Source organism: Hydra viridissima, unplaced genomic scaffold (genome assembly GCF_058129835.1).
Source record: "Hydra viridissima isolate aposymbiotic clone 2 unplaced genomic scaffold, HvirCarnegie_v1 scaffold_2, whole genome shotgun sequence".
NCBI lineage: Eukaryota > Metazoa > Cnidaria > Hydrozoa > Anthoathecata > Hydridae > Hydra > Hydra viridissima.
The window spans coordinates 15,715,950-15,741,519 of NW_028324301.1; the positions used below are offsets into that span (position 1 = coordinate 15,715,950).

General features: G+C 29.1%; 1 protein-coding gene and 2 long non-coding RNA genes across 17 annotated transcripts; 1 reads left to right on the forward strand and 2 right to left on the reverse strand.

The window, feature by feature from the left end:
* The first annotated feature begins 302 nt into the window (after positions 1-302).
* LOC149892200 (uncharacterized) lies at positions 303-3,896 on the forward strand. Of its 12 annotated transcripts, none has more exons than XR_016449900.1 (4): positions 303-1,797; positions 2,000-2,800; positions 2,987-3,080; positions 3,699-3,896. It is a non-coding gene; the product is annotated as an uncharacterized LOC149892200 (long non-coding RNA). The 12 variants fall into 12 exon arrangements; XR_016449897.1 differs by having other exon boundaries at positions 2,000-2,096; positions 2,915-3,080; XR_016449899.1 differs by having other exon boundaries at positions 2,000-2,096; positions 3,019-3,080.
* Positions 3,897-7,605: 3,709 nt separating this feature from the next.
* LOC145194148 (calcyphosin-2-like) lies at positions 7,606-21,029 on the reverse strand. 4 transcript variants are annotated; one of them, XM_090078699.1, is made up of 14 exons: positions 20,845-21,029; positions 20,562-20,620; positions 20,347-20,392; positions 19,545-19,594; positions 13,002-13,029; positions 12,704-12,823; positions 12,140-12,208; positions 11,882-12,051; positions 9,319-9,480; positions 8,873-9,183; positions 8,584-8,738; positions 8,199-8,412; positions 7,971-8,050; positions 7,606-7,848 (listed from the first exon to the last, which is right to left on the reverse strand). In XM_090078699.1, the coding sequence occupies exons 1-14, from the start codon at positions 20,929-20,931 to the stop codon at positions 7,759-7,761; spliced, it is 1,641 nt and encodes a 546-aa protein (XP_089934825.1). In that variant the 5' UTR covers positions 20,932-21,029; the 3' UTR covers positions 7,606-7,758. The 4 variants fall into 4 exon arrangements, 3 of the variants coding, with proteins under 3 accessions (XP_089934825.1, XP_089934826.1, XP_089934827.1); XR_016449800.1 differs by lacking the exon at positions 8,584-8,738; XM_090078700.1 differs by lacking the exon at positions 12,140-12,208.
* Positions 21,030-22,397: 1,368 nt separating this feature from the next.
* Positions 22,398-24,499, reverse strand: LOC149892201 (uncharacterized). The gene is made up of 2 exons (XR_016449801.1): positions 24,430-24,499; positions 22,398-23,964 (listed from the first exon to the last, which is right to left on the reverse strand). It is a non-coding gene; the product is annotated as an uncharacterized LOC149892201 (long non-coding RNA).
* Positions 24,500-25,570: the final 1,071 nt, after the last annotated feature.

Here is a 25,570-nt window from a genome sequence, read left to right on the forward strand (position 1 = left end):
TGTAAAGCTGGTAAATCATATTTTGTTAATATTAAATACTTAGTTATACTTGGGTTTTGCCATAAATTGCCTTTGCTAAGTTCTTTAGAACTGTGACAAATTATTTTTTTTCTTTATTGCATTTATATTACTTTATGTATAAGTTATTTATCCTTAACTGTATATATTTCTGTTGTTAAACATGTATATATATGTATATATATATATATATATATATATATATATATATATATATATATATATATATATATATATATATATATATATATATATATATATATATATATATATATATATATATAGTATATTGGAATCCATTGGACTCAAAGTAAGAGCTATAATGTCTTATGGAGCTAGCCCAAATAGAAAATTCAATAATATTAATAAACTGGAAGTTTACAGCAATATAATAGTTGGAGTAGTTCCCTGTACATGAAACCATTTTACTCTAGGTAGCTACAAAACTAGTTGATATTTTGTATTATTTATTATCTCTCTAGTTATACATATACTAAAGTAGTTAAGTAAATGATCTCAATTTCTATATCATAATCAGCGTTATTAAAAGTTATATGAAGAGATATCATTCTGCTAAAGTAGTATCACATATCTCCAGTACAGTTTTTACTGATTATCAGTGCAATATTTACTTATTTTTATCAGATATAGATTATATACAGAATTTTTTGTTCTGTTTTAGAAAATTCAGAAAAACAAATTAAAATTTCGAGCCAACGCTAACATTTTATTGTTGCTAAACGTTAAATTTTGTTATAAGGATTGCAGTTCTTATATCTGCTTTTTGTTCTTTATTCGATAAGTGTTTGATTTAAATTAAATATGATTATAATTTGATATTTTATTACAAAATATGTCTTTATATATGAATATATATATGAATCTTTTTAGATTTTTTCATGTTGTTTTTAAATTTTTTGTTCGCGCAGTTCAAGTTATATATGTTGATAGTTTGCATATATGTTTATATTATGTTCAAAGTTAAAAAGATTTTGATAAATATATGTATCTGATAATATGTGTTATATAATTGTTTTATAAATGTGTTTTTAAAATAGTATAAAATGTATCTGTTGTGTATATAAATATTATATGAAGTGTTTATGTATGTTATGTAAAGTTAAATAAATATATTGTGTTTTATAGTTAGCATATATGTTTATATTATGTTGTTTACATGTTTTCAAAGTGTGTGACTTGGCAAACATGTTGAGCAAGATTTTGCGTAAAGTTGTTATTTATGTTACTAATGTTGTTACATTTGGCTTACCTTTATGTTGGTGTCTATTGTTAAAAATTATAAGTGGTTTTATTATTGAAACTCACTGCTTTTAATCTTTTACTAAAAGGCACTCGAGAAAAATCATTTTGCTGTATATACATTTTGTTTATATCTCAATTTGAATTTTTAGAACCATGACATACCAACATGAATTGTTTTCTAAAAGCTAACATGAAATAACAATATTTAACAACTACTACTCTCTTATCATGACATCTTATCTCTATCAGATATATTGATTTATGATTCATATATGATGTTTTTCTTTGTATTTACTTATCCACTTATCCATTACATTTTTTCGTTTCAGATTTATCATATGATGGGTTTATACGATATAAAAGAGCAAATATATGTAAATTTATATGAATTTTTTAAAAACATCTGTTAATAATTAGTCCAGTCAACGCTCAAACTTCAATGTTGCATATGTCATTTTTAAGTAGTTTCTAGGCTTTTCTAAATGTGTTTCTTATTCACATGGTTTTACAAGCAAGGTCTGCAAGCAAATTTGAGCTGAAATTTTTTTTTTTTTTAGCCTTTAAGGAAAATTGGCGTTATTCTTTGTTTAATTTAATTTGCTTAAATATAGTAGTTCTAATAAATAAATGTTTGTTTGTTCTTGGTTTTTTACTCATCTGTTTTCAGATTCTTATAAACTAGGCAACTCAGCTAAGCAAGTTTTGTTTTATTTTTTAGTGCAATTGGAAAGAGCTGAAAGTTATTTTTTAGAGTAATTGAAAAGAACTGAAGTGCTTTTTAGTTACTTCACACAGTGTAACTGATACTGATTTGAGTAAGTTAACAATTTTGTTTTATTTTATATTGGATTTACTTCATATTAGGTATATACTTTATGTATTTATTATGGAAAGTTTATAAACATAAATCTGCCTATATTTCAGTATATTTTATATTTCTCTGTATCTATATAAATATTCTTTCTTAGAAAAAATAACAGAATAGAAAAAATAAAAAAATTCCTTTAGAAAGTAGTTGAAAAAAAAAGATGATATTTTTCCATTGTGCATTGCAGTCTAGATTCTTTGTTGAATTAAAAATAATTGATGTAAATAAATATTGTTTAATATTTTTGATAAATGACTAATGTGTATAAACATATAAAAAGATATGGACTTCAATAAATCTTAAGTTTAAATAAAGTCTTTGATTAGAAAAGATCACAATTTGTAAGATTCTTTTATGTTCATTCATTCAGTTGTAACAATAGTAAGATTACTGGTAATATGTTTAATGATAATAGTGAAATTGAAATAGATAGTATAAGGCTCAACAAAGTTATTAATGTAAATGCTAATAGGCAACTTGAAAAACGTTGTCAAATGAAAAAAATAGATCTAGGCTGGATGAAATTATTCGTTGTTAAAATGTAAAAAATGCTGCTTGGTGAGCAGAAAATTTACTTGACAGAATTCAGTGTCAAACAGTGTTAATGTCTGTTATTTTGATTTTACTTTAGACACTTTAGAACAAAGCAAAGTATGGGTTTAACTATTTATAGTAACAATTAACACTTAAATTTAAATAATTTAAGTTTTTTTACAATTTCTATTATAATCATGTTCTTTTTTTCATTTATTTTTTTTTTTTTAGTTTGTCTTCCCTTTGTATTCTCTTGATTAGTTAGCTTACTGTTGAAACATGGTTTTAATTTTGTAAATTTAGTATGATGTGATATTTACTCTATTAATCATTAGTCAACAGTTACAAGGAAGCTGGAGCTTAATTAAGAAATGCTGGAAATTAGCTTTTAATCAAGGTAAAAATAATTTTGTTTACTGGTAACATAATAAAACCAGTTACAACTATTTATTCCGTGTTTTTTTACTTTTGTTAACATGCTGCTTTGGAAACACTTTCTTTCTCTCCCTCTCTCTCTTAGATGAGAGGGAGATTTAATAAAACTTATGTAATTACTGAGCTCTTACGTATTTCTTAATACCACACATTTATAAGAAATATTTTACGAGTTGCTTGCTATTTTATGATATAGTTGCTCAAATTGTTTAACTATAATTGTCCCTTGATTGTTCAAATATTGTAATAAATAAAATCTTTTTAGTCCAAGTATTTAAGTTAATAAAATATCTTATTAAGTTGTGGTGCTATTTGCCAGTGTTACTACATTGTGTTGTCTAGCCTTTTTATAATCTTGTTATTATTATTATTATTGTTAGTATTATTATTATTATTGTTAGTATTATTATTATTATTATTATTATTATTTTTATTTTTATTATTATTATTATTATTATTATTACTATTATTATTATTATTTTTATTATTTTTATTATTATCCTATTTCTACTAACAATAAAATGCAAATATTACTTTTGTAATTAAAAATTGTAATTTTTTTTTTCATTTCTTTTTTTAGGTATTTGCAGGCTTTACTTGACTTCCCTTTTCTGGTACCTGTGTTGTGACAGATTTTAAAAAGAACTCAACTGATGTTAATGTGGTCTCTATGTCGTTAACTATAAGCAATGACGTTGCTGTTAGGGAATCAAAGTTAAAATATTTATAGATAAATTTGTATTTAGTTTTTCAGATAATATATCAAGTTATTAATGTGTTTTTATTGTTATTAATGATTTAATACTTCATAATCCATATTACGGGTTGTTTACTGCTAGTCATTATCATTATGTTATGAATTCATATTAGTTAATAAAATTGTATTGAACATTCTCTGTTTATCGTGTTTTATACGTGTTTACAAGAGTTTGATGCTCAGTAGGCGTCGTATTGTATACCTGTCTTAATACACATCTGATGTCTATTTTTAATGCGCGTTCGACACGATAAAAAGGCTAACATATATTCGTAAATAACGCGTATTCTGGAAAGTTTTAAATGCGCATGTAATACCAGGAAAATATCGTATTGAATATTCTCTAATTGTCGTGTTTTATACGTGTTTACAAGAGTTTCAAATGCGAGTTTGATACTCAGAAGGCGTCGTATTGTATACCTGTCTTTATACGCATCTAATGCGTATTTCTAATGCGTGTTCGACACGATAAAATGGCTAACATACATACCACAACGATACGTAGTTAAACGAGTTTCTAATGCGCATTTACAACTAAATTTGCCGACTGGGGGGTTTAACTTTTTAGATATAAGACCATAGATTCGGCCATAGCGACGCATTTTTCTTAATATCTTAAAAATACCTTAACCTAGAAAAAAAGTCAAGACGGCTAGTTGTCACCTACAACGTTCCTTCAAAGATCTTCTTAGTCTATAAGCTATACTTTGGAAAAAGTTTTCAAATTAAAAGCTTTAAAGGTAAGGAATGTTTTTCATTTTATTATCATACAAGGAATTTAACGATAGTTTTTATTACCTTTCAGTTAAATATAACATAATCTATACAAGTTTAACGAGCTTTCTTGGTTTGAAATGGATTCTAAAAAATAATCCAACAACAACAACAACAATAAACAACCAAATGATTACAAAGAAATCAACTTCTGGTAAAAAATGAAATTTTTTATTTCCTCAGAGTTTTCCTTCAATTGCCACCCCACAGTGGGCCAGTAAGTGGACAAAATGGGAAAAATTTTAGTTGTCTAATCTTAAAAACCTATTTAGTTTTAGTATCTACATATATTAGGAGAAATTTATTGATAATTTATTTATATTAAATCCCTTAGTTACCAGAAACTCTAAGCATTTGATTGTTGAGTTTTGATTGTTGATTAATGACATTTGAATGTTGAGAAAAAAAAAAAAAAAAAATTATAAATAAGTAATTTCTTAAATATCTCAGTTATACTCTGAAAATCACAAATTAAAAAAAAAATTTCTTAAGAAACTTATTTTTTGCCGCACAATGTGTTGTCTTATATTTATTTGAGCTATATGATGCTTCAATCAAGTTTTAATTGATTGCTCGTCCCCTTAAATCCCCGTTCAGATTTTATGTATGTTTTAACTTGGTTGCTATGGTACTAAATATTGCATAGTAACAACTCATTTTTACATTAACGTTATTTTAATAGTATTTTACTTGCTCTAAGTACACAATAATGGGGGTATGTATTAAAATGAGATTCACAATTCTTATGAGTAAACTTTTTTTGGTTACTATGGATACCTTACTTTGCATAGCATAGTAACAACATATTTTCGGTAGTTGTTAGTAATTTAATTACTAACACTAACAGTAATTTAATTACTTTCAAAGCAATAAAAACAATGACACTAACGTGTAAGGCTGGTTTTGATGGTGCTACTGACCAAAGCATTTATAAACAAGTTTAATCAGAACCTGACATTAACAGAGATTTAAAGCGTGAAGAATCATTATTTATTACTTGTCTAGTCCCATTGGATTTGACTGGATTTAACAACAGCAACGAAAAGGTGCCTATTTGGAGAAATCAAAAGTCGTCCTTGTTGTTGATTTCCCTAAAAGTGGTGGTTCTGGAACAAGCTATGATGGCAATACCTCAAGGCGTGCTTTTGCAGCATATGAACAAACAGCTGAAATTCTGGGTATTGATCAAAACCTTATATTCAGATTTTACATTATCTTGGTAACGCTCTCTTCAGGATATGAAATAGACTGCTTAAAGTTCAAGAATTATTGTTTTGACATTTTTAGACTATATGTATCCCTTTATCCATGGTATTACATGGCTCAATCAGTTCACAAAGTATTGATAAATGGACATGACATAATTAAAAGCCTTACATTACCCATCGGACTTATGTCAGAGGAAGCTCAAGAGGCTAGAAATAAAGACTTCAAATCTCATTGCAAAAATTTCAGCCGAAAAACATCCAGAAAAGCAACAAAAACTGATCTTATCAATAGAATAGCTTCCAGTGATCCTGTTATTTCATCACTGCGTAAATCAACATCACACCAAACAAATCATAAGGCATTTCCTTCAGATGTTTTACAATTACTTAAACAATCTTCAAACGATATTATTGTTTTATAATTTTTTGATGTAATTTAAAATTGATAATGTTTTCTTGCACTATTTTTTGCTTTTATTATTCCTTTTATTATTCCTATTATTCCATTATTTGCCTATTACTCAATTGTATTCAATATAGGTGGGTCATAAACCCGATAAAATATTCAAATATCAATTTACCACTGTGTAACTAAGGAAAGTATCCTGTAACTAAGCAGTATAAGTATCCATAACAACTAAATTTAAAAAATTATCGCTTTTGTAAGAAATGTGATCTAATATTGGTACTCATGCCAAATTTAGTGAATGCAGATAACAGAAGTAGGTTGCTGCTAAGCAAAATAAAGGTATCCATAGCAACGAAATAAAAAAATATTACCTTCATGAAAAGCACAGACATCATATCAGTACTCACACTAATTTTAGTGAATTTAGCTCTAATATTAAATTAGTTAAGAATTTTGTCCAGTAAAAGTGCATTCTGAGATATCAACTTTTACCATCGCCAATGGCTCAGATCACATACGACAACATCTGCAATAAATTGCACAATGCCTACGTGCAGTTTACACGAGTCAATTAAAGAAGATCTTGTGGAAGGAAAGATCTTGTAGAGCATCTTTTTTCAGGTTTTATTATTCAACAATTTTTTTCTTTTTTTTTAATGACCTTTTTTGCCTTTCACTTTTCGCAATATTTTTCATGGTCCTTAACAAGGATAACTTTTGATTGGATAAAGCCATTTAGCTCAGTGCATTGAGCTAAGCACTTTTCAAAATTTTCAAAAAGAACAACTCAACGTCATTTAAAAATTGCTTTTAAATTTTTAAACAACTCAGTTTAAGATCAACCATTTTGGACTAACTTATGAAATGTTGGAAGACACTTTATTTCAGGGTTAAAACCTATTATTTGCGTGGATGAACATCGTCATTATTTAAATTTTACAAAAATAATGTTCGGTGGTTTTTTTTTACAGCATATATCATTATATGAAAGGATATCGAAAAATTTTAATCTTTTTTGAAAAAAAAAAACAACGTGGTTTTCTTCTGATACAGAAAGTACTTAGCTTATTAGAAACAAGTTAACTTACTTCTAGTGAGCTCTAATAAGACGACAACATATGTAGCAGCAACGTAACTAACATTTCTAAAAACTTTTATATTTATACATTTATGTATTATATATATATATATATATATATATATATATATATATATATATATATATATATATATATATATATATATATAATACCCGAAGTAGGCTTGTTGTTTATTTATTTTTTACATCTTTTCTAGTCGTATGAAAATAAAGTAAACGTTTAAAAACTAACACACGAGGTGAAAGAAAAAGATCTTCTTATGAATTCGATAAAACGTTAAAAAATCTCTTCAAATCTTTTTTTCTTCATAAATAGTTTCTGTAAAAACAAAATTACCCTATCTACAATTTATAATAACAATATGTAAATTATTTAAAAAGATAAATAGTATGTTAGATTGTCCAACAACTTCGAATTAATCTTATGAACTCCTCGTCTGCGTCGATTCTCAGGTTAACTCCTTCATAATAAGCTTCAAATAGCTACGAAAAAAATAAAAATAAAAATAAAAAAAATTCAAGTCACATAAAGAGTTTTTTTTTTTTTAGATCATGTGCAATAATAAATACTTAAATTTGAGCACTGAGACAAAGCAAAAGCTAACCGAGTATGCAACATAGTCTTCGTTGCCGAGTTTTGAATCTTGTGTTAAATCATCTATCAAGTTGGTTTCTGAAATGTTGCCTGTAAAATCGGAAAATCATGTTTTTAAATAATTTTAAACAAAACACATTTTTAAAATTAACTTAAACAATTTGAACTGTCTGAAATGATATACATCGTTATTCATTTTGATAGAGCTACATAAACTCATCCAAAAAAAAAAACACACCTTTTACAATTGGCAAGTTCTGCGGTAAATAAAACTTTTTTATGTCACTTAACTTTCCGCATCCACTACGATTTGCATCAATTTTAGAAAAGGCTTTCCGAACCCAATACTTTCTCGTTTCTGACATTTCGCCGATAAAAGCTCTGGAAAAATCTAAAAAATCTACTCGGTTATCTTGGTACATGTCCGTTATTCTCCAGAGATCTTCAAACTCCTACAACATGAAATTATAACTAGAAAATAAGAAAGAAAAAAAGAAAAGATAAAAAGAATAAAATAATATGGAATGTAATAATATAATAATAATATAAAAATAAGAAAAAAAACCTAAAAAGAAAAAATGTAAAATAACCAATGACAACAAACATAAAAGAAGAGTGTTTACTTCATCATTTATAATAATTCTGAATTTAGACAAAGCTGCTTTCACTTCGTCTTGATTTAAAAGGCCAACATGGAGCTTGTCTGTTAATTTAAAATGATGGTGCAGATTAACTAGTGTTTTAGGGCCACGTGTTTGCAACTGTTTGCAAATTTTTGCTATACAAATAAAAATATTTACTAAAACTTTCAATGGATTTGAGAAACTAAGGAGTATCAAAATTGTTTAATAGAATTGTGCTGTCAAAAGAAATGAAAGAATATAAAAGAAGTTTTAATACACCAAACCTTACCTCTAATTTTACAAGCAATCTTTATTTTCTCATCAACTGATTCCATTTCATAGGATATCATGTCCTGTTCAATTTCATTTCGTTTTTTCCCATCATATAAATATTTTTTTTTGCTTTCTTCATCAACATCAGTAATTCGAAAAACAGCTATGCTCCTCTTTTTTAAAGAATCAGGTAATGTTGCTTGTAGAGATGTTTCAAATAACAGATCCTTACCAATACATATATCAAACAAACAATATAATTCACCTTTTAGACAGCCTTTTAAATGATTATAGCGACCACGCTGTATTAAAGGCAATACATTTGATCTAACAACAAAAGGCCAAGAAAACAAGTATGAAACATTCAATATGCAAAAGTACCTAGAAAATCCCTACACCATCTTTATTTATTTTAAATTAGTTAAATTTCAAGTATTTTTCTTCTAAAAATAGTTATTTTACCTATTCCCAAACTGCCTAAACTCGTACATTGTGAGAGACTTGTCGGAAACAAAAAAGATGCCATTGATTTCTCTACGAGCATTCTGACCATCTATAGAGATGATTCTTGCATTAAATCTTATTCGTTTTGAAGTATCATCTTCTGGATTTTGTAGAACAGCTCTATATACAAAAAGAAATTTTATTATACAGTAAATAAACCATGAAATAACTCCCTTTTTTTTTAACATCTAAAAAACAAAAAGAAGCCGATATTGGCTTATCAAAACAATCTTATAAATGATCTCATTATAAAATTGTTCCTAATTGTTCCTTTTTATTTCACAAACCAATATTCAAGAAAAGTTTTACAGTATCAACTTAAAATTAAATTTTACATATTATATTTAATATATAAAATATATAATAATAATAAAATATTAACAGAGAAATATAATATGCAAAATAAGTATTATATTTATCATGTTATGTGTGTGTATATGTAAACATACATAGATACATATATACATACATAGATACATAGATACATAGAAACATAGATACATAGATACATAGATAGATAGATAGATACATACATACATACATACATACATACATACATACATACATACATACATACATACATACATACATAAATGCATATATACATACATAAATGCATACATACCAATACATATAATAAGTATAATACTTTTCTCCTATAAAACAAGTCCTATATACAGTGGGTGCAAAAAGCATCCTACACAAATGAAAAACTTCATTTAATTAGAGCCTATTCAACAAAATAACATAAACAAACACTATTCTAATGTGATTTTACATGGGAAATACAAATATCATATCAAAACAACAATATCATTAAATATTGACTTGATAATTGCAATTTTGTAAAAATTAAGTTTCAAAAAGTATCCAACACATTGTAAAAAATTTACTCAATACTTCCGCATGTGATCTTTACCAGCCAAAACTGCTTCTAAACGATTGGAATACTAGTTCAAAAGATTAGCACATATGCTAATAGGAATTTTAGCCCACTCTTCCTTGCATATTTCTTTCAATTGGATAAAATTTCTTGGATCTCTCTCCTGTACCCTCAATTTCAATTCCCTCCACAGATTTTCAATTGGATTTAGGTCAGGTGATTGGCTAGGCCACTCCAATAGGTCAATTTCCCTCTCCTGAAACCATGCACGAATAGCCCTAGCCATGTGCTTAGGGTCATTGTCTTGTTGGAATATCCAACCTCGAGGAAGGTTCAACTTTTAAGCTGATTTCACGAGACATCTATCAAGAATGCCCCGATAAATTTTGGAGTTCATCCTTCCTTCTATAATTTCCAATTCCCTAGGGGCTGCAGAAGAGAAACAGCCCCAAAACATTGTGCTGCCACCTGAAACGCAGAGTTCCTCTGTCTCCAAACACGACTAACACAGTTCTGACCAAACAACTCTACTTTAGTCTCATCTGACCATAATATTTTATCTCTAAAGCTTTACTCAAGTGCTCTTCAGCAAAGTTCTGGCATTTCTTTACGTGAATTTCCTTAAAGAGAGGGGTTTTTCTTGGTCACCAAGAATGAAAACCTCTCTTTTGAAGAACTGTTTTAATTGTATTCTTGCAAACATTTGTCCCAGATGATTGCAAGTCCTTTTGCAGTTCAGAGCAATTCAGTTGAGGATTATTCTGTACTTTTCGAACTAAATTCCTTACTGTACTGTCAGACATTTTTGTAGGACACCCTGAATGAGGCAGACTAGTTGAAAGATGGAAGAATTTCCACCTCCGAACAGTATCACCAACTGTCGAAATTAGGATATTTAACACAGATGAAATTTTTCTATATCGCAAACCATCTCTGAGTAGCTAAATAATTAATTTTCTAGTTGATTCAGACAATTCTGCAGCTTTAGGCATTGTTGAAGAGAATAAAATTTTGGCAACCTTCCGATGAAGAAGTCAGGTTATGAATGACTGCAGTTAGAAAGATTATATAATGTTCTTTTGCATTCTAGAATGTTCCAACGTTTTCTGATTCTAGAATATTCCCTCGAACATAAAGGATGACAAATTATTGGCGAATCAAATTCTTTTTTTACAATGTGTTGGATACTTTTTTAACCTTAACTTTTACAAATTTGCAATTATCAAGTCAACATTTAATGATATTGTTGTTTTGATATGATATTTGTATTTCCCATGTAAAGTTACATTAGAATAGTGTTTGTTTATGTTATTTTGTTGAATAGGCTTTAATTAAATAAAGTTTTTCCTTTGTGTAGGATACTTTTTGCACCACTGTATTTCTTAAAATGGCATGTGTTAAATTATCAAATTTTAAAATTGAATTAGATTAATACTATTAAATTATTTAATGTTAAAATAATCCCATCAGTATTGGTGATGTGAAGTTATTTTATAAATCAACAATTTTAATAAAAGAATTTAACTATAAAAATATTAAAACATTAATGGAGTTTTGCTGATGTCTATTAAAAAAAACAACAAACAAACAACAGCAACAACTAAATCTAAACAAAAAAAATAATCCAAACAAACATACTGAGACCGATACATATCCTGATGTCTTTTGCTTCGAGAGTCAAACTTTTCATTAAAACCAAACTTAGGGAGTTCTGTTGGTGGTTTTTCATCTTCCACTTTAAAACAATTCAATTGATTATTGATTATAGATTCTTCTACAACATTTGATTTACTTAGTCTCTCTTCTTTCTGAAAAGTGAGATAAAAAACTTCTGAATTCTATAAACAATTAAAATCAACAAAATCAAAAAGTAAAAATTTTTTCACAAACTCCAACCATTTTATCATAAGCTAACTTGTTCTTCAGATACTCAATTGCTAAATCATCTTTGACTTTTTTGGCTGCCTGAAACAAAGTTTTTTGTAAAAAGCAAGTATATGCACAACTTTTGATTATCTTCAAAAACTATGAATTTTGACATTTAGATATTGCAGTGCTTGGTGTAGAATTGATGGATAGAAAAGATTTTTTGTTTCAAAATTTGAATAAAAAAGAAGGAAAAGTACACTGAAAATTATAATATTTATTAACATATTAGTTGTTTAATGAAATCTATATAAATATTACAAAATTAAATGGTGATATATATATAACCAGATTTTTTGCTTAGACAAATGAGTGAATTCTTCAAAAAAAATTGGGCACTTTGCTATTTAACTGGATTTAAAAAATAATTTTTTTATAATTAAGTTCTTCCTTCTAATAAAAATTGATTTCTCCTAACAATTATTTATGGATGTAACAAGCTGCTTGTAAAAAACAAGTTTGCATCCATTTTTGATATTTTTCTGAAACTATTTAAAAAAACAGTATAAAATCTTGAAACAAAAGAAAATTTACTATTGCAAGATTTCCAAGCACATCATTACTCTGAGATAGATTCAACTCAAGATCAGGAATATCATCATGCTTTGTTTGAGAAGAATTAGCCTCCTTTTCAGAACATAAGGTTTGTTTGACCTTAAAACAATACATACATACATACAGATATATATATATATATATATATATATATATATATATATATATATATATATATATATATATATATATATATATATATATATATATATATAGCTTTAGCAATCATAATTTAATACAAAGAATTGTTCATTGAGCAAATATTTTATAGGCATACCTGCCAACTTCTATCATTAACAATTGACCTGATATTAAAAAGAAGAAAACTACAAAATAGAGAAACTTGTCATTATTTAAAATAATCAGATCAATACCATGAACTGCCACAAAGAATCTCACTCAAGTGCAAGCTCATTATCTTATAAGCCCATCCTTTTTAATAATGCTAAAGGCCAGGTTATGTGTAAGCTCATCCATTAACAAGCAAATTGACTTAAAAAGAGAAAAATATTTCAAAAGTTGTTTTTAAGGGGTAGATTAAAAAAGAAATTTTGTAATTTGATTTTACATTTGCTTTTTTAAACACAATTTTTTACCATAACCTTACATTACCTTTGCTCCATTTGGTTGAGATACTAATATACATTACTGTGGATAAGTTTTAGTCCACTATAATTTTATATTTTTGATTATTTCTTAAAAATATTAAGGACTTATTAAATAAAAAAGAGTCAGGTTATTAGATGTGTATACTAAAAACAAAAATATCTAGAAATAATTTAATTAAATATGATACAATGAGATTAAAAAAAAAAAAAAAAACTTTGTGTGTGCCCCTTTTGCATTGATCACAGTAGCAAATCTCTGGGATTTTTAAGAGGCCAGTTCATTACTTCAAGAACTTCCTCCTCACATATGTCCTGTAAATATTTTTAGGCCATTTGGGAACAATGTTTAAGATTATTGTCCTGATTAAATCACCTACTCCAGATGAAATACAACCCCAAACTAGAACAGAACCTCCCTCATGCTTGATTGTTGGATGTAGACAATCGCCCTGATTGTCTACACCCAACAGTAAAGCATGAATAAGCCTCTCCAACCCTTCATCTTACATACTGTCATCTTCTGCTACTGGACAATTCAAATTTTGATTAATCTGTGTATAGTAGATGGTTTAACAATTCTTGCGCCTAATGATTATGTTGTTTTGCATATATAAATCTTTTTTCCTTATTTCCACAATGTAACAAAGTTTTTCAAACTGCAACAGACCCTCTTAACCTAGGTTTTAGCAAATGTTGTCAAATACAAGATGAGGAAATATTGGTACCAGTTGCAGCTTGAATATCTTGGGCCAGTTCACTGGAGTATTTTTTCCAATTTTACAGAGACTTTTAAAATAATCAATTTCATGGTTTGTAAGAAATGGAGGTCTTCTAATTTGAGTTTTATTCCCAAGAGATCCCGCGTTTTTAAATATTTTTTATAATTTCTTCATAAAGGACAATATATATATATATATATATATATATATATATATATATATATATATATATATATATATATATATATATATATATATAATATACATTGTACTTTATGAAGAAATTATAAAAAAGCCTTCTTCATAAAGGACAATAACTTTTTTATGTTCCAGTAGTGGAATTTTACCCATACTAACTCTTTAACAACAACAAACACCATAATACAGAAAAAAATAAAGAAATGAAAAAACTTTAACAAAAATTTTTTATTCTTAGAAAAACAAAAAATAATATTAAGCACAAAATATCTGTCTTTATAAATTGTACTAATCATCTAACATGAACCCTTCACAACAATTAATAAGCAAAAATGCAAGAGCAAACTAAAAACAAATGAGTTGATACGAATTGGTTCAGATATTCAGATAATTATTTTTCGTTGAAGTTTTAACACTCCTTTGGGAATCGTTAAATTTTAGCAAGGCAAGCTACTTACCGTTGATTAATTTTTTGCTATATAAAATCGTGATTAAATTTGCTTTAAGAATAATTATAACAATATTTATCAAAAACATGTCTTTCTGAAATAATCTGACAAAGCTTGTTTTTCACAATAAAATATTTTGTTCGGATACTTATTTCTCTGACTGTATATACAACAAACTATTTATAATTTCGATAAAGACTGCTTTTGTTTGTTAAAATAGTGTTTAGCATTGTTTGAAGTAAGACATTGTTTTATGTAAAAATTATTCAGAAGCTATTATTCAAAATATGTTAAAACCTATTCACACTATTGTATTTTCTAAAGTCCTGCATTATCTCTAACGTAACTAAACGAACGTAACGGTACGTAATCATTGAAATTACGTTCATTGTACGAACGTATCGAAACGTAATTAAATTTTGGTTTCGTTAATTTTGTCCACGAACGTAACTTAACGTAATTGACGTAACTAACAAAACTAACAGAGGAGAGGTTGAGTGATTTTTCTATAAACAAATATTCACAGATATAAAGAGAAATTTTTCAATAAACAAATATTCACAGATATAAATGTTAAACTTTATTTACTTCAGAGATAAAAATGTGCTGTGATTTAAATTTTTAATTTGCGAATTTATCACTCCTTCAAAATGAACAAAGGACCGAAAAACAAGAGAAATGTGGTCCTCTGGGACCACTTTGAAATATACAGTGCTGACAGTGACGGTATTCCAAGAGTGAAATGTAAGCACTGTCCAAATGCAATTTTCAGAAGAAAAAATGGTTCTACAGCTGCCATGAGGACTCATCTACGAACTCAGCATCAAAGCAAGTTTACAGAAATGATAAAACAACAGACTCAACGAAAAATGGAAGAACTAAATGACGAAGCTAATTTATGTGAAGCCACTAAAGAAGCTGAAGATTTAGAAGCAGAAGTTTCAACGTCAAAAAATTCTACAACCTCTTTACAAAGTGAAGGATTTCTTCCACCTGATCCAAAAAAGCCAAAACTTGCCAAAAGCCTTAATAAGTTTCATCCTGTCCCATGCCACTCAAGCATGAATTTTTTTCGTTCTAAGTATTCCTTGTTTGACCAGAGACAACTAGAGTTTGACTTGGACCTAATGAAGCTGTTGGTAGAATGTGATCTTCCATTCACATTTGTTCAGTCTAAGGGTTTCCAATCCTTTTGTTCAAAGTATCTTCCACGTCATCAACTGAAATCAGCAACAACCTTTTCAAGACAGAAACTCCCACTACTCTATGAAGAAGTGAAGAAACATCTTTCATCTCAACTTGCTAACATTTTACCAACAACTTCTGGAGTATCCTTTACAACAGACTTGTGGACATCTAGAAATAATGAAGCCTACATCAGCATTTCACTTCATTTCATTGATGAGAATTTTGAGCTCCAGAGGATCATTTTAGCTTGTAAGCCATTTCCATTTCCTCACACTGGACAAGCTATTGGTAAAAAGCTCGATGATTCAATCACTGAACTTGCACTTTCACAAGACTGCTTGCGTGTAGTGGTACATGACTGTGCTGCCAACATGAAATCAGGATCATCAAAAGCAGATCAAATCAACGAATCATTACTTTGCATTGACCACATTTTAAATCTTGTATTATCTAAAGCAGTCGATTCACTCAAAACTACCAAAGAACTCATCAAATGTGCAACCAATCTGTCATCTTTGGTTCATCAGTCTACAAAAACAGATGAGGCAATCTCCAAAGCATGTGGAATTATTTTTCGGTAAGTAAGCTTGATGTTACTTACCGAAAAATAATTCCACCAGTTGTCACTAGATGGAACTCTAATTGTCTCATGTTGGATTCAATCCTGCAGTTGAAAACACCACTTCTCCATCTCAAGAATTCTGAGGCTGATTTTTCAGAGAAAATTCCGAATGAACAGGAATTTGAGCTAATGGCTGATGTTCAATTTTTGTTGAACATGTTCTTTGAAGCATCTAAAAAGTTTGAGTCAGACAAAGTTCCTACCATTCACGAAGTTCTTGTACAAATTTTCATTATTCGAGAGAGGCTCATCAAGATAAAGACAGAAAAAGAATTAAAAGGTTGAAAATTTTTGTCAGAAGCCTGCAAACTTGCTACTGCTTTACTTGAACAGCTAGAAAAGAAAATTCCTTCTGGTGGAACAGATAACAAACTATATTGCTTGGCTCATCTTCTGGATCCCTACTACAAAGGAGCAATTTTAAAAAAGTTGAAGACTTTTGATCAAACAGTGAAAAATGCAACTGAATTATTCTCCGAGGAAACAAATATCAGTACAGATAAAGCAAAAGAACTTCCACCAAATTTTGATGAAATGAATGAAGCCCAGCAGCTTGTTTTTGAGATCTCTTCTGATATCCACAACGCAACCAAAAAATGCAGTGATGTGTCACAGGAGATTGAAAAATTCTTGGCTATGCCATTGACAGATGCTTGTGAGAAAGAACCTTTGAAATGGTGGAAAAAAAATGAAATACATTTTCCTCATCTTAGCAAACTTGTGCGTAAAATCTACCACATCCCTGCTACATCTGCAACTTCAGAACGTGTTTTTTCAGCCTCTGGAAGAATTATCAGTGACAGAAGATCTAACCTCGATTCAGAAAATGTTCACATGATTGTGTTCATTAGAGAAAATTTGGACAAATTGAAACAGATCAAAGTTCTTGAGACTGAAGAAGAGCAATGCTTAAGAATGGCTGCAGAAAAGTGACCTTAAAAAATGTCAATTTTAAGCATTTTTTTAACATAGTATATTTTTTCTAAACTTTTGGTATTTTTCTAGTATTTTCAGAATCTTTCAAAAAATAAGTCTTTAAATATGGCATTGATGTAGCCTATAGTTATCAGGAATACTGACAATGAGTCACTTACGCTAGTAAAGACTGTATTTTGGGTCAATTTTAACATCTCATTTTTTTGGAATTTCACACAGACCCTTAATGCCAGAGTTGACCTATATACATTGTTACATAACTCAACAGTTTAGTTTGGCACCCTATCATTTTTTTGACAATAGTTTTGTCAACAGAATCATTTTGTTTACAAACACATAAAAGATTCATTTTGTTGACATTCTTTTACTTAAAGTAACTTAACCTAACCTAAAGAGTTGCCAGTGGAGTTCAGTGAATTGTTAGGTTAAATTTGGTCTGGTTAGGTTAGTAAAAGATTGTAGACAAATTTTCTTTTTATTTGTTGATGAAATGATGTGTTACGTTATATGATATGTTATATTTATGTCAACTAAATAATAGTTTTATATCTTTATGTTGACAAAGTAATAGTTTTATTTTTATGTCAACGAAAGTATAGTTTTATTTTTATGTTGACTTAATCATAGTTCTGTTTATTGTTGCCAAAATGAATGTTGATAAAATGAAAGGAAGCCTTCAGTTTCATTACAACGTGTCAGAATCACAAGTAGGATATTTCATGTTTTACTAATTTTTGGTAATCAAAGTATTCCTTCAGTACTTTTGTGTAATAAAAAATTAATTTGTAATAAATAATGCAAAATATTTCTTTTAAGCAAGGTTCATTTTTTGTTTAGTTTTAATAGATTATATTTGGGAACTTATTATGTTACATTTTTGGATAAAATATGTTTGGGCATAAAATTTTTATCTGCTTGCATTACTAAAATAATAATGCCAAAATAATTATATTGATGATGAATTGTAAGGTTTATTTACTTGGTATTGTAATACTGCAAGACGAACTGAGTTTTGTTATTTATATTAGTTATGTTTAATTACATTCTATAATGAAATTAACAAAATAAATACTTAATTTCATTACAGTCAAAAGAAGAGATTATTGTAATTTCATTACCATTATTTTTATAGCACTGGGGATGATACAGATCCTTATCCAAATATTATTCAGTTATTACTTAATTAACAGAATTGAGCAACCATAATGCAGTATTTTATGTAATAAACTTAAATTTTAATAAATTCTTTACAATTCCGTTAATTTCGTTTAACTACGTACGAAACGTAACTTGAAAAATTCCGTTTAATTTTTTAACGAAATAAACGTAAGGCTGAGTTCGTTTTGTTCGTCAATTATGTTAATTACGTTTAACGTAATTAACGTAATCAGACGTAATTGAACGAACGTAATGCAGGACTTTGGTATTTTCTCTATCCCAAATATCTACTTTTCCCAGTAGTTTACAAGTATTATTTCCATCAAAGACAATCCTATAATAATGTCAAAGTAGTAAATATTTTACTTTGAGCTAATTTGTAAAAAGAAGCACAAAAAGAATTTTCTAAAGTAGTACAAAAATCTCTGTAAGAAGATGTAATTTGAATGATGAATTTCAGCTTCAACTTTTATCTTAATAAACAAGGATTTATCATTTTTTAATTTTTCAATGAGCCCTATTAGATACATCACTGTTTGGTATGAAAACTATTTTAGAGTTCTCCTAGAAAATCTGTTGTCTTCAGTTCCAACAGTTAAATTTAAAAGATTCCCACCCTTAAAACAATACCTTTTATATATACATTTTGATTTTTATATATCATTCAATATTATACTCAGGTTAATTGTACTCTTCAATTTCATTAGTCACTTATGGTTCCATTTTTGATAAAGCATTTCTCCTTTTCATCCAAACAAATTGAAAGATGCTACGAACAAGTAAAATGATTTAGCTGTTGATTTTCCTAAATAACTTAAAAAGTTCCGGACATCTAAAGACCCAAATATATTCATGACTATCTTCCACAAGCCCATCAAAGTTTGTCTTTAAACCACTTGCAGACTTATGGCAGTTTATGATATCTATCAAATTTATACATACCTGTCATTAGATACAGGGAATTCTATTACTTTGTGAACTTTGGAATATGTCTGTAAATAAAATATTTAGAGATTAGAAGTGTAAACACTTTGAACCTTTGCTTTTGCTTATTTATAGTTAAAAAAAAAACATTAATTATTAAGAAAAAAATGAAAAAAAAAAAAAAAAAAAATTAAATAAAGTAACCACCAGCAAAAAAGATTTATATTCTAATTTATTGATTTTTTTTTCTCTAAAACATTCTATATTCAATGACACTATTTTATTATTCTAATAGCTATGACAAGATTTGTCAAAAAATGTTACACGATACTGCAGCAAACTGCTATTGCAGTATCATATAAGGTTATTTGTCACTATTCATATAGCAAAATTCTATATTTTTAAAAGAGTTTTCTGTACCTTATTAGAAAGTTGGAAATATTGAAAAAATAAACAAATCTACAGCAACATCTATATACTTGGAAATACTAGGTTACAACATGGAATGGCTCTTTAGTCTAACTATGAGATAGTGAATAAAATGAAATCACCCTACAGTCGGACATATTTATTGCTAAATATGCAGAATTAGACATTTTGGATGTTAGCTAACTTTAATGCACTTCTTGGAGATCCATGATCTAGGGAACATTAAAACACAAGCAGGTATGTTTATCAGAACAAGAAAACAGACCAAAGAACTCTGTTAAAATACTTCAGTTCCAATGCTATGGGAAAACTAACATTATCTAGATTAACTAACTACATAACTACTTTAAAATTAATTGAAATTTCTTTTTAATAAACAATATGAACTTACTAAATCATCATGACCAATCAAAGATTCCAATGAAAGTTTTGGAATGCTACATAACAATATTTTTGAACTTTAAGTGATATAAAAGATATGATAAACAGGATTGAGTCTAATTAACTATATACTTGTTGCTTATTCATTTAAATATTTCAGCAATGGCTTACATAAGTTCAGTTTTGTAAGCTAAACTTTTATATAAATATAAGGAGATAATTTACCAGTCTGGTGCAGGCTTTCTTGAAGAAACATTTCCAAAACAGATTTTCTCAGCACCTTTCTAAAAATAAGTTTTGAATTTAAAATACATATATCTTACAGTAATTTTGATTTGGTATTTTAAAACTTTTTAAATACACAACAGTGATAATAAGAGAAATTAAAGAGAGTATATATATATATATATATATATATATATATATATATATATATATATATATATATATATATATATATATATACACACACTGTATATTATGTTATATATTATGTACATAATCATACTTGCTCAATACTGCTGTGGCCAAATATTGTTGAGCTTTGATTTCTTGTGCGGTATTCATGCATTTTTTGACTTGAAGGGTCCTGCATTTGAAGTGCTAGTCTCCTTATTTAAAGGACAAATTCCTAATGTACTTGAACAGGTAAGCAATGTTGGGTTAAATCGTATTTTATGTACGTAAACTAAAGCGCAACTTTGCGTAATGGAAATACGCATAATTATGCAATAATTATACAACAATTCTAAAGACCTCAAACACGTTCTTTGAGTACTTCTACAACAAAAGTTCTTCATTATCATTTTCTTAAATTTTATCTTTTTTTTTTTCTTTTTTTTAAATTTATTCAAACTAGGTAAGTTAATATGACTAGTTTAAGAAATTCATTTAAAATTAAAGCCTTGTTTGCGACCGAACTTTCATCTGATAAAAGACGAGGTATTGTAGTATTTTAAGTCCTCCAGCAACTGCCTTGCAAACTGCTCACTCCTCTCCAGGGAAAACCCAGAAGAACGTCGACCCTGAGTTTGCCTCCCTTTTGAAGAGCGGGCGAGAAAAAAAGCATTAGTTTAATACAAGCACATCGGTCTAGGTCAGCCTCATTTGACCTTAGCCATTAGGTCTGATAAAAGACGATCTAATGTGGTAAGATTGTATATTAAAAAGATAATGAACCTAACTCATTATCTGGAAGAATAATACGAGATGCTTGAGGTCTTGGCATTTTACAGTTTTTTTTAAATAAAAGACACTTATTTCCATTTTACAAATATTTTCAATTTAAAACTTTTCTTTAAAATAAAAATGAAAATTTTGTGAAATTCTTAATTATGCAAGCTCTTTTGTTTAAAAATAATCCGAAAACAAAAGAACTTTTTAATTACTTTTTATTACGTAATGAAAAAGTTGCGCTTTTTACTGTTTTAGTTTACGTATATAAAATACGATTCAACCAGATTTAGACCACATGTTAAATCCATATATGTAAGGTTACCTTGACAAAAATATGGGAAATATTTAGTCAAACGTTTATAGAAGTAAATTACTGTAACATTAAGTGACATAAAAGGCTAAAACTGAGAGATTACCGGCACAACTTTACATAAAAGGCTAAAATTGAGACATTACCGGCACAACTTTATCTTCTTTCGTCCTATCTCCCTATTTTTATGAATGATTATAATAGAGAAATTTATGCTAATTAAGAAACGTGTAAAAACCAAGGCCTCAAAATCAATATAAAGTGTTATCTCAAGTCAATATACAGCAAATCACTAAATATTCGTTTTCTTGAGCGAACAAACATTGCGGATGCTTTTGTTTTCGAAAGAGAAACATTGAGAACCTGGTTTTTACAAAATAAAAAACCTGGCTCGCGACACACTGTTGTAAAAAACGAAATATTGCTTGATGTCATGACCCAGAAAATCCTTTGGGGGTATGATTGTACTATCATTGGTGGTTACTAGGTTATAAGTCCCTAAATCTGGTTACACCGTCCGTGGAAGAAAATCCATTTTCAAATTTTGCATAAAATCCCGTTAAATACATGGCTGGTAAGTAACTAACAAAGTTAGTTTTAAGAATTTTTATTCATCCTAAAAACATGACAAAAATATTTATGCAGTAAATTCACTAGTAAATATTAATTCTTCAATTCTTACAAAGCAAAGTTTCAATTCTAGTTATTTATTCCTGAGAAAAACGTCAAAACTTGTAATATTCCATTTTTTTGCTGTTCAAGCCTGTGATGCATCTTTGCAGTCTGTCTTCATATTCTCGGTGGTTGCTTGGTCTCTTGCACCTTAGCCAATTGTTTCTGAAAAGATGATGGAGTGCTTCAGTTGCTTGCTCTGAATAAATTCCCAAAGAGCTATTGTGGGGTTGGATGAATTGTGGAACATGGTGAATGACAGCATGAACCTTGGGAGTGATGGTAGTGCCCTGAAGTTGTAAATAGGAGACTCTAAACTGCTCAATTTTTTCAGCAATGCTGTAATCAAGAGTATTGCCAAATCAAGCATGGACAACACCATTTAATTTTTTTAGTGTGTCAATAAAGGGAACAGCTGGAAAGAAAGAGTGCTGCTGGGCTCCAAAACATCCACTTTCTTCAAAAGCTTCCTGCGCTTATTTCCAGCCAGTTGTCCACCATGAAATGGCTGCTGTTGAATACGAAGTAACGCCAGCCATTCAGGAGCATGTGTCTAAATTTTTGAGAGACTGTAGAAGATGATTTACGACACCAAGCAACAGATGAAGCTCATGGGTGGAAGAATATTAAAAACAAAAGATGCATCTGAGGCATTGATGATGGGTTCATGAACGGAGATTCTGAATAAACTTGCTTTCTTGATGTTAGCATCAGTCGCAATGAATGTCTGATCATCTCTTCTGATTGATCCAAAAGTTCTCAGAGATCCACACTTAGCAAGATCTTTTGATGAAATGTCACACCAAGAGCAAGGGTGTGCACTGGAATGTGCTTGTAGACCACAAATGATGTTTGCCAGCTTCATATCACAGGACAAAATAAAGGGAAGTTTTTCAATGTTCAGCAGATCAAAAACTTGCTTGCAATTGCTATAGTTTTCCTGGAGATCTTTAGAAATGGCAATCAGTAACTGACGCTTAACACCAGAATCTTTGGCCAGAGAATTGCTGAGAAGTCGTTTTGGTGGCGGAGACCCTTGCCAACTATTGAAAAGCATTGAGAACATCTTCTTTCAACTGAGTTCTGGTTTGCTTTAGGTTTTTGGGTAGCCATGACTGGATGTGGGGAATTGTGTTTTGCTTTGCCAACTGAGCAAATCAAACAATCACAAACTGAATCTCTTGTAACTCGACGGACTTTGATATTGGAGAAGTCAAACAGCTGTAGTTGGGTTTGAAGCTTCTCTTCCTCAAGCCTCCTAAGGTTAGAACGGCAACGCTCACAAATGCCAGTTGGGACTTTTGGATCATTAAAGTCAATTGGCTGCTTCAGAATTTGTTGCATTTTTTCTGTCAAGAAGCTGGTTAAAAAGCGACTAGCATTGCCAAGACACAAGAAGCAAACTGTCTTTTTGTTCTCTTCGTTGGTTTTTGCTCGATTTGAAATTTTTTGTTAATTCGGATACTAAATCTATGAAAAAAAATGGATTGAATAACTAATGCTCAAGCTTAAAAAAAAGATAAAAAAAAAAGAGAAACGTGTTTCAGATTAAAATTTTGGCTTTGTAAAGCCAAAATTTTAATCTGAAACACGTTTCCGACAACGTAACTGAGCACTAAATGAACAAAAATATTGTTTTTGAATCTAAAATTTACACCTTAAGAGGTTGATATCTATATAGCAATAACATTTAGTTTGCAAAATAGGAAGGTAGTGCTTTACAAATACATAATTTTTTAAAACTTTCATTAGCCTGTTATTTACACCCTAGTAGATGTAAAATGCGGGTTCTGGCTCATTGATACCGTTATATATTGGGGGGTTGACTATTTTTGCAAGATGACGGTTTTTTAAGTTCTTATCATAGTTTTAGAATAAGTATAAAAATAATGATGTTATTTCTATATTTGTTAAGATTTCTTTCTGTTGACTTACCTTTTTATTCAAAAAATTTTTTACCGTTCATGCGCAATCATTTAAAAATATTTTCTTCTTATTTAAAAAATGTTTTTAGCGAGAACAAAGCATGCAGATGAAGTGAAAGCGTTGTTTGATCATTTGTTCAATAACATGAGGATGGTGTGTTTGCGAATAAGTAAAGAAGGGATAAGTGTGAGAACAAAAACAACGATAAATTTAATGTTTGAAGTGGATCTTTTTGCAGATCGTTTTGAGGAGTACGTCTTTTATTTTGAGGAATCGTTGCATGTGGGTGTTGAGAGTTATGTATTTAAAATCGTTGCATGTGGGTGTTGAGAGTAAGGTGTTTAAAACGGTGAAAAGTGGTAGCGAGTTGACTGTCGATTTTGAGTGCGGGAAGTTTGGAAAGCGCTGTGAGATCTTTAGACCAATTTGCGTATAATATTAAGGTGACGACGGAAAGCGTTCAAAACGTGAGTTTGAGTGAGCGTTATTCTTTTTGGTCAAAGAGAAGAGTTTCGGCTAGTAGGTTTAGTGAAATGTGTAAGATGATAAAGCCGACATCGGAATTTAGAGTGTTTTTAGAGAAAGGGGTGTTGATATTTTCAATGGAAACAAGCGGTGTTTTTAGTGAGAGTTTTAAGTTTGGAGAAGAGAGTGATGATAAGAAATTTGATTTGTTGCGTAAGTCTGATCAGCTGTATCGTGTTTCAAAAATCGTTTCTTTTTCGAGCGTGTTGGATGTGTATGTGGGAGAGACGTTAATGATTTCGTCTACAGGAGAAATAGGAATGATAAAAGTGTATTTTCCATGATTTTTTATTTTTGTTAAATAAAAAATTTAGATAACAAGTTTTAGATCCTTTGGATCCGTGGTGACAATGTCGCATTACAAAATGGAGCCTAAAATGGGTATGCTATTGAAGGGTGAATTGGGACCGAGAAGTAAACCAAGGCCGGAGAATTGTTCTTCTTCTCCAGAGCCAATACGATCGTATGCTTTTTTATTTTTAATGTAAAGCCCATCGCCTTGAGTATTTCCATTCCAATGGTTTAGGTATATACCGGATCCTAATCTGGATATTTTTAGTCCTTTTCCGTCTTTTCTTAAGTAAACTATTCCGCGCCCAGCGATTTTGTCGACCATGGCAGAACC

Excerpts from the sequence above, each read along its gene's own strand:
- LOC145194148 (XM_090078699.1), bottom strand. The coding sequence starts at position 20,931 with ATGCAGGACCCTTCAAGTCAAAAAATGCATGAATACCGCACAAGAAAT. Across the intron at positions 12,824-13,001 it reads TTAATGATAGAAGTTGGCAG|GTCAAACAAACCTTATGTTC; the intron begins GTATGCCTATAA and ends TATTGTTTTAAG. Across the intron at positions 9,481-11,881 it reads CAGGATATGTATCGGTCTCA|AGCTGTTCTACAAAATCCAG; the intron begins GTATGTTTGTTT and ends TTTTGTATATAG.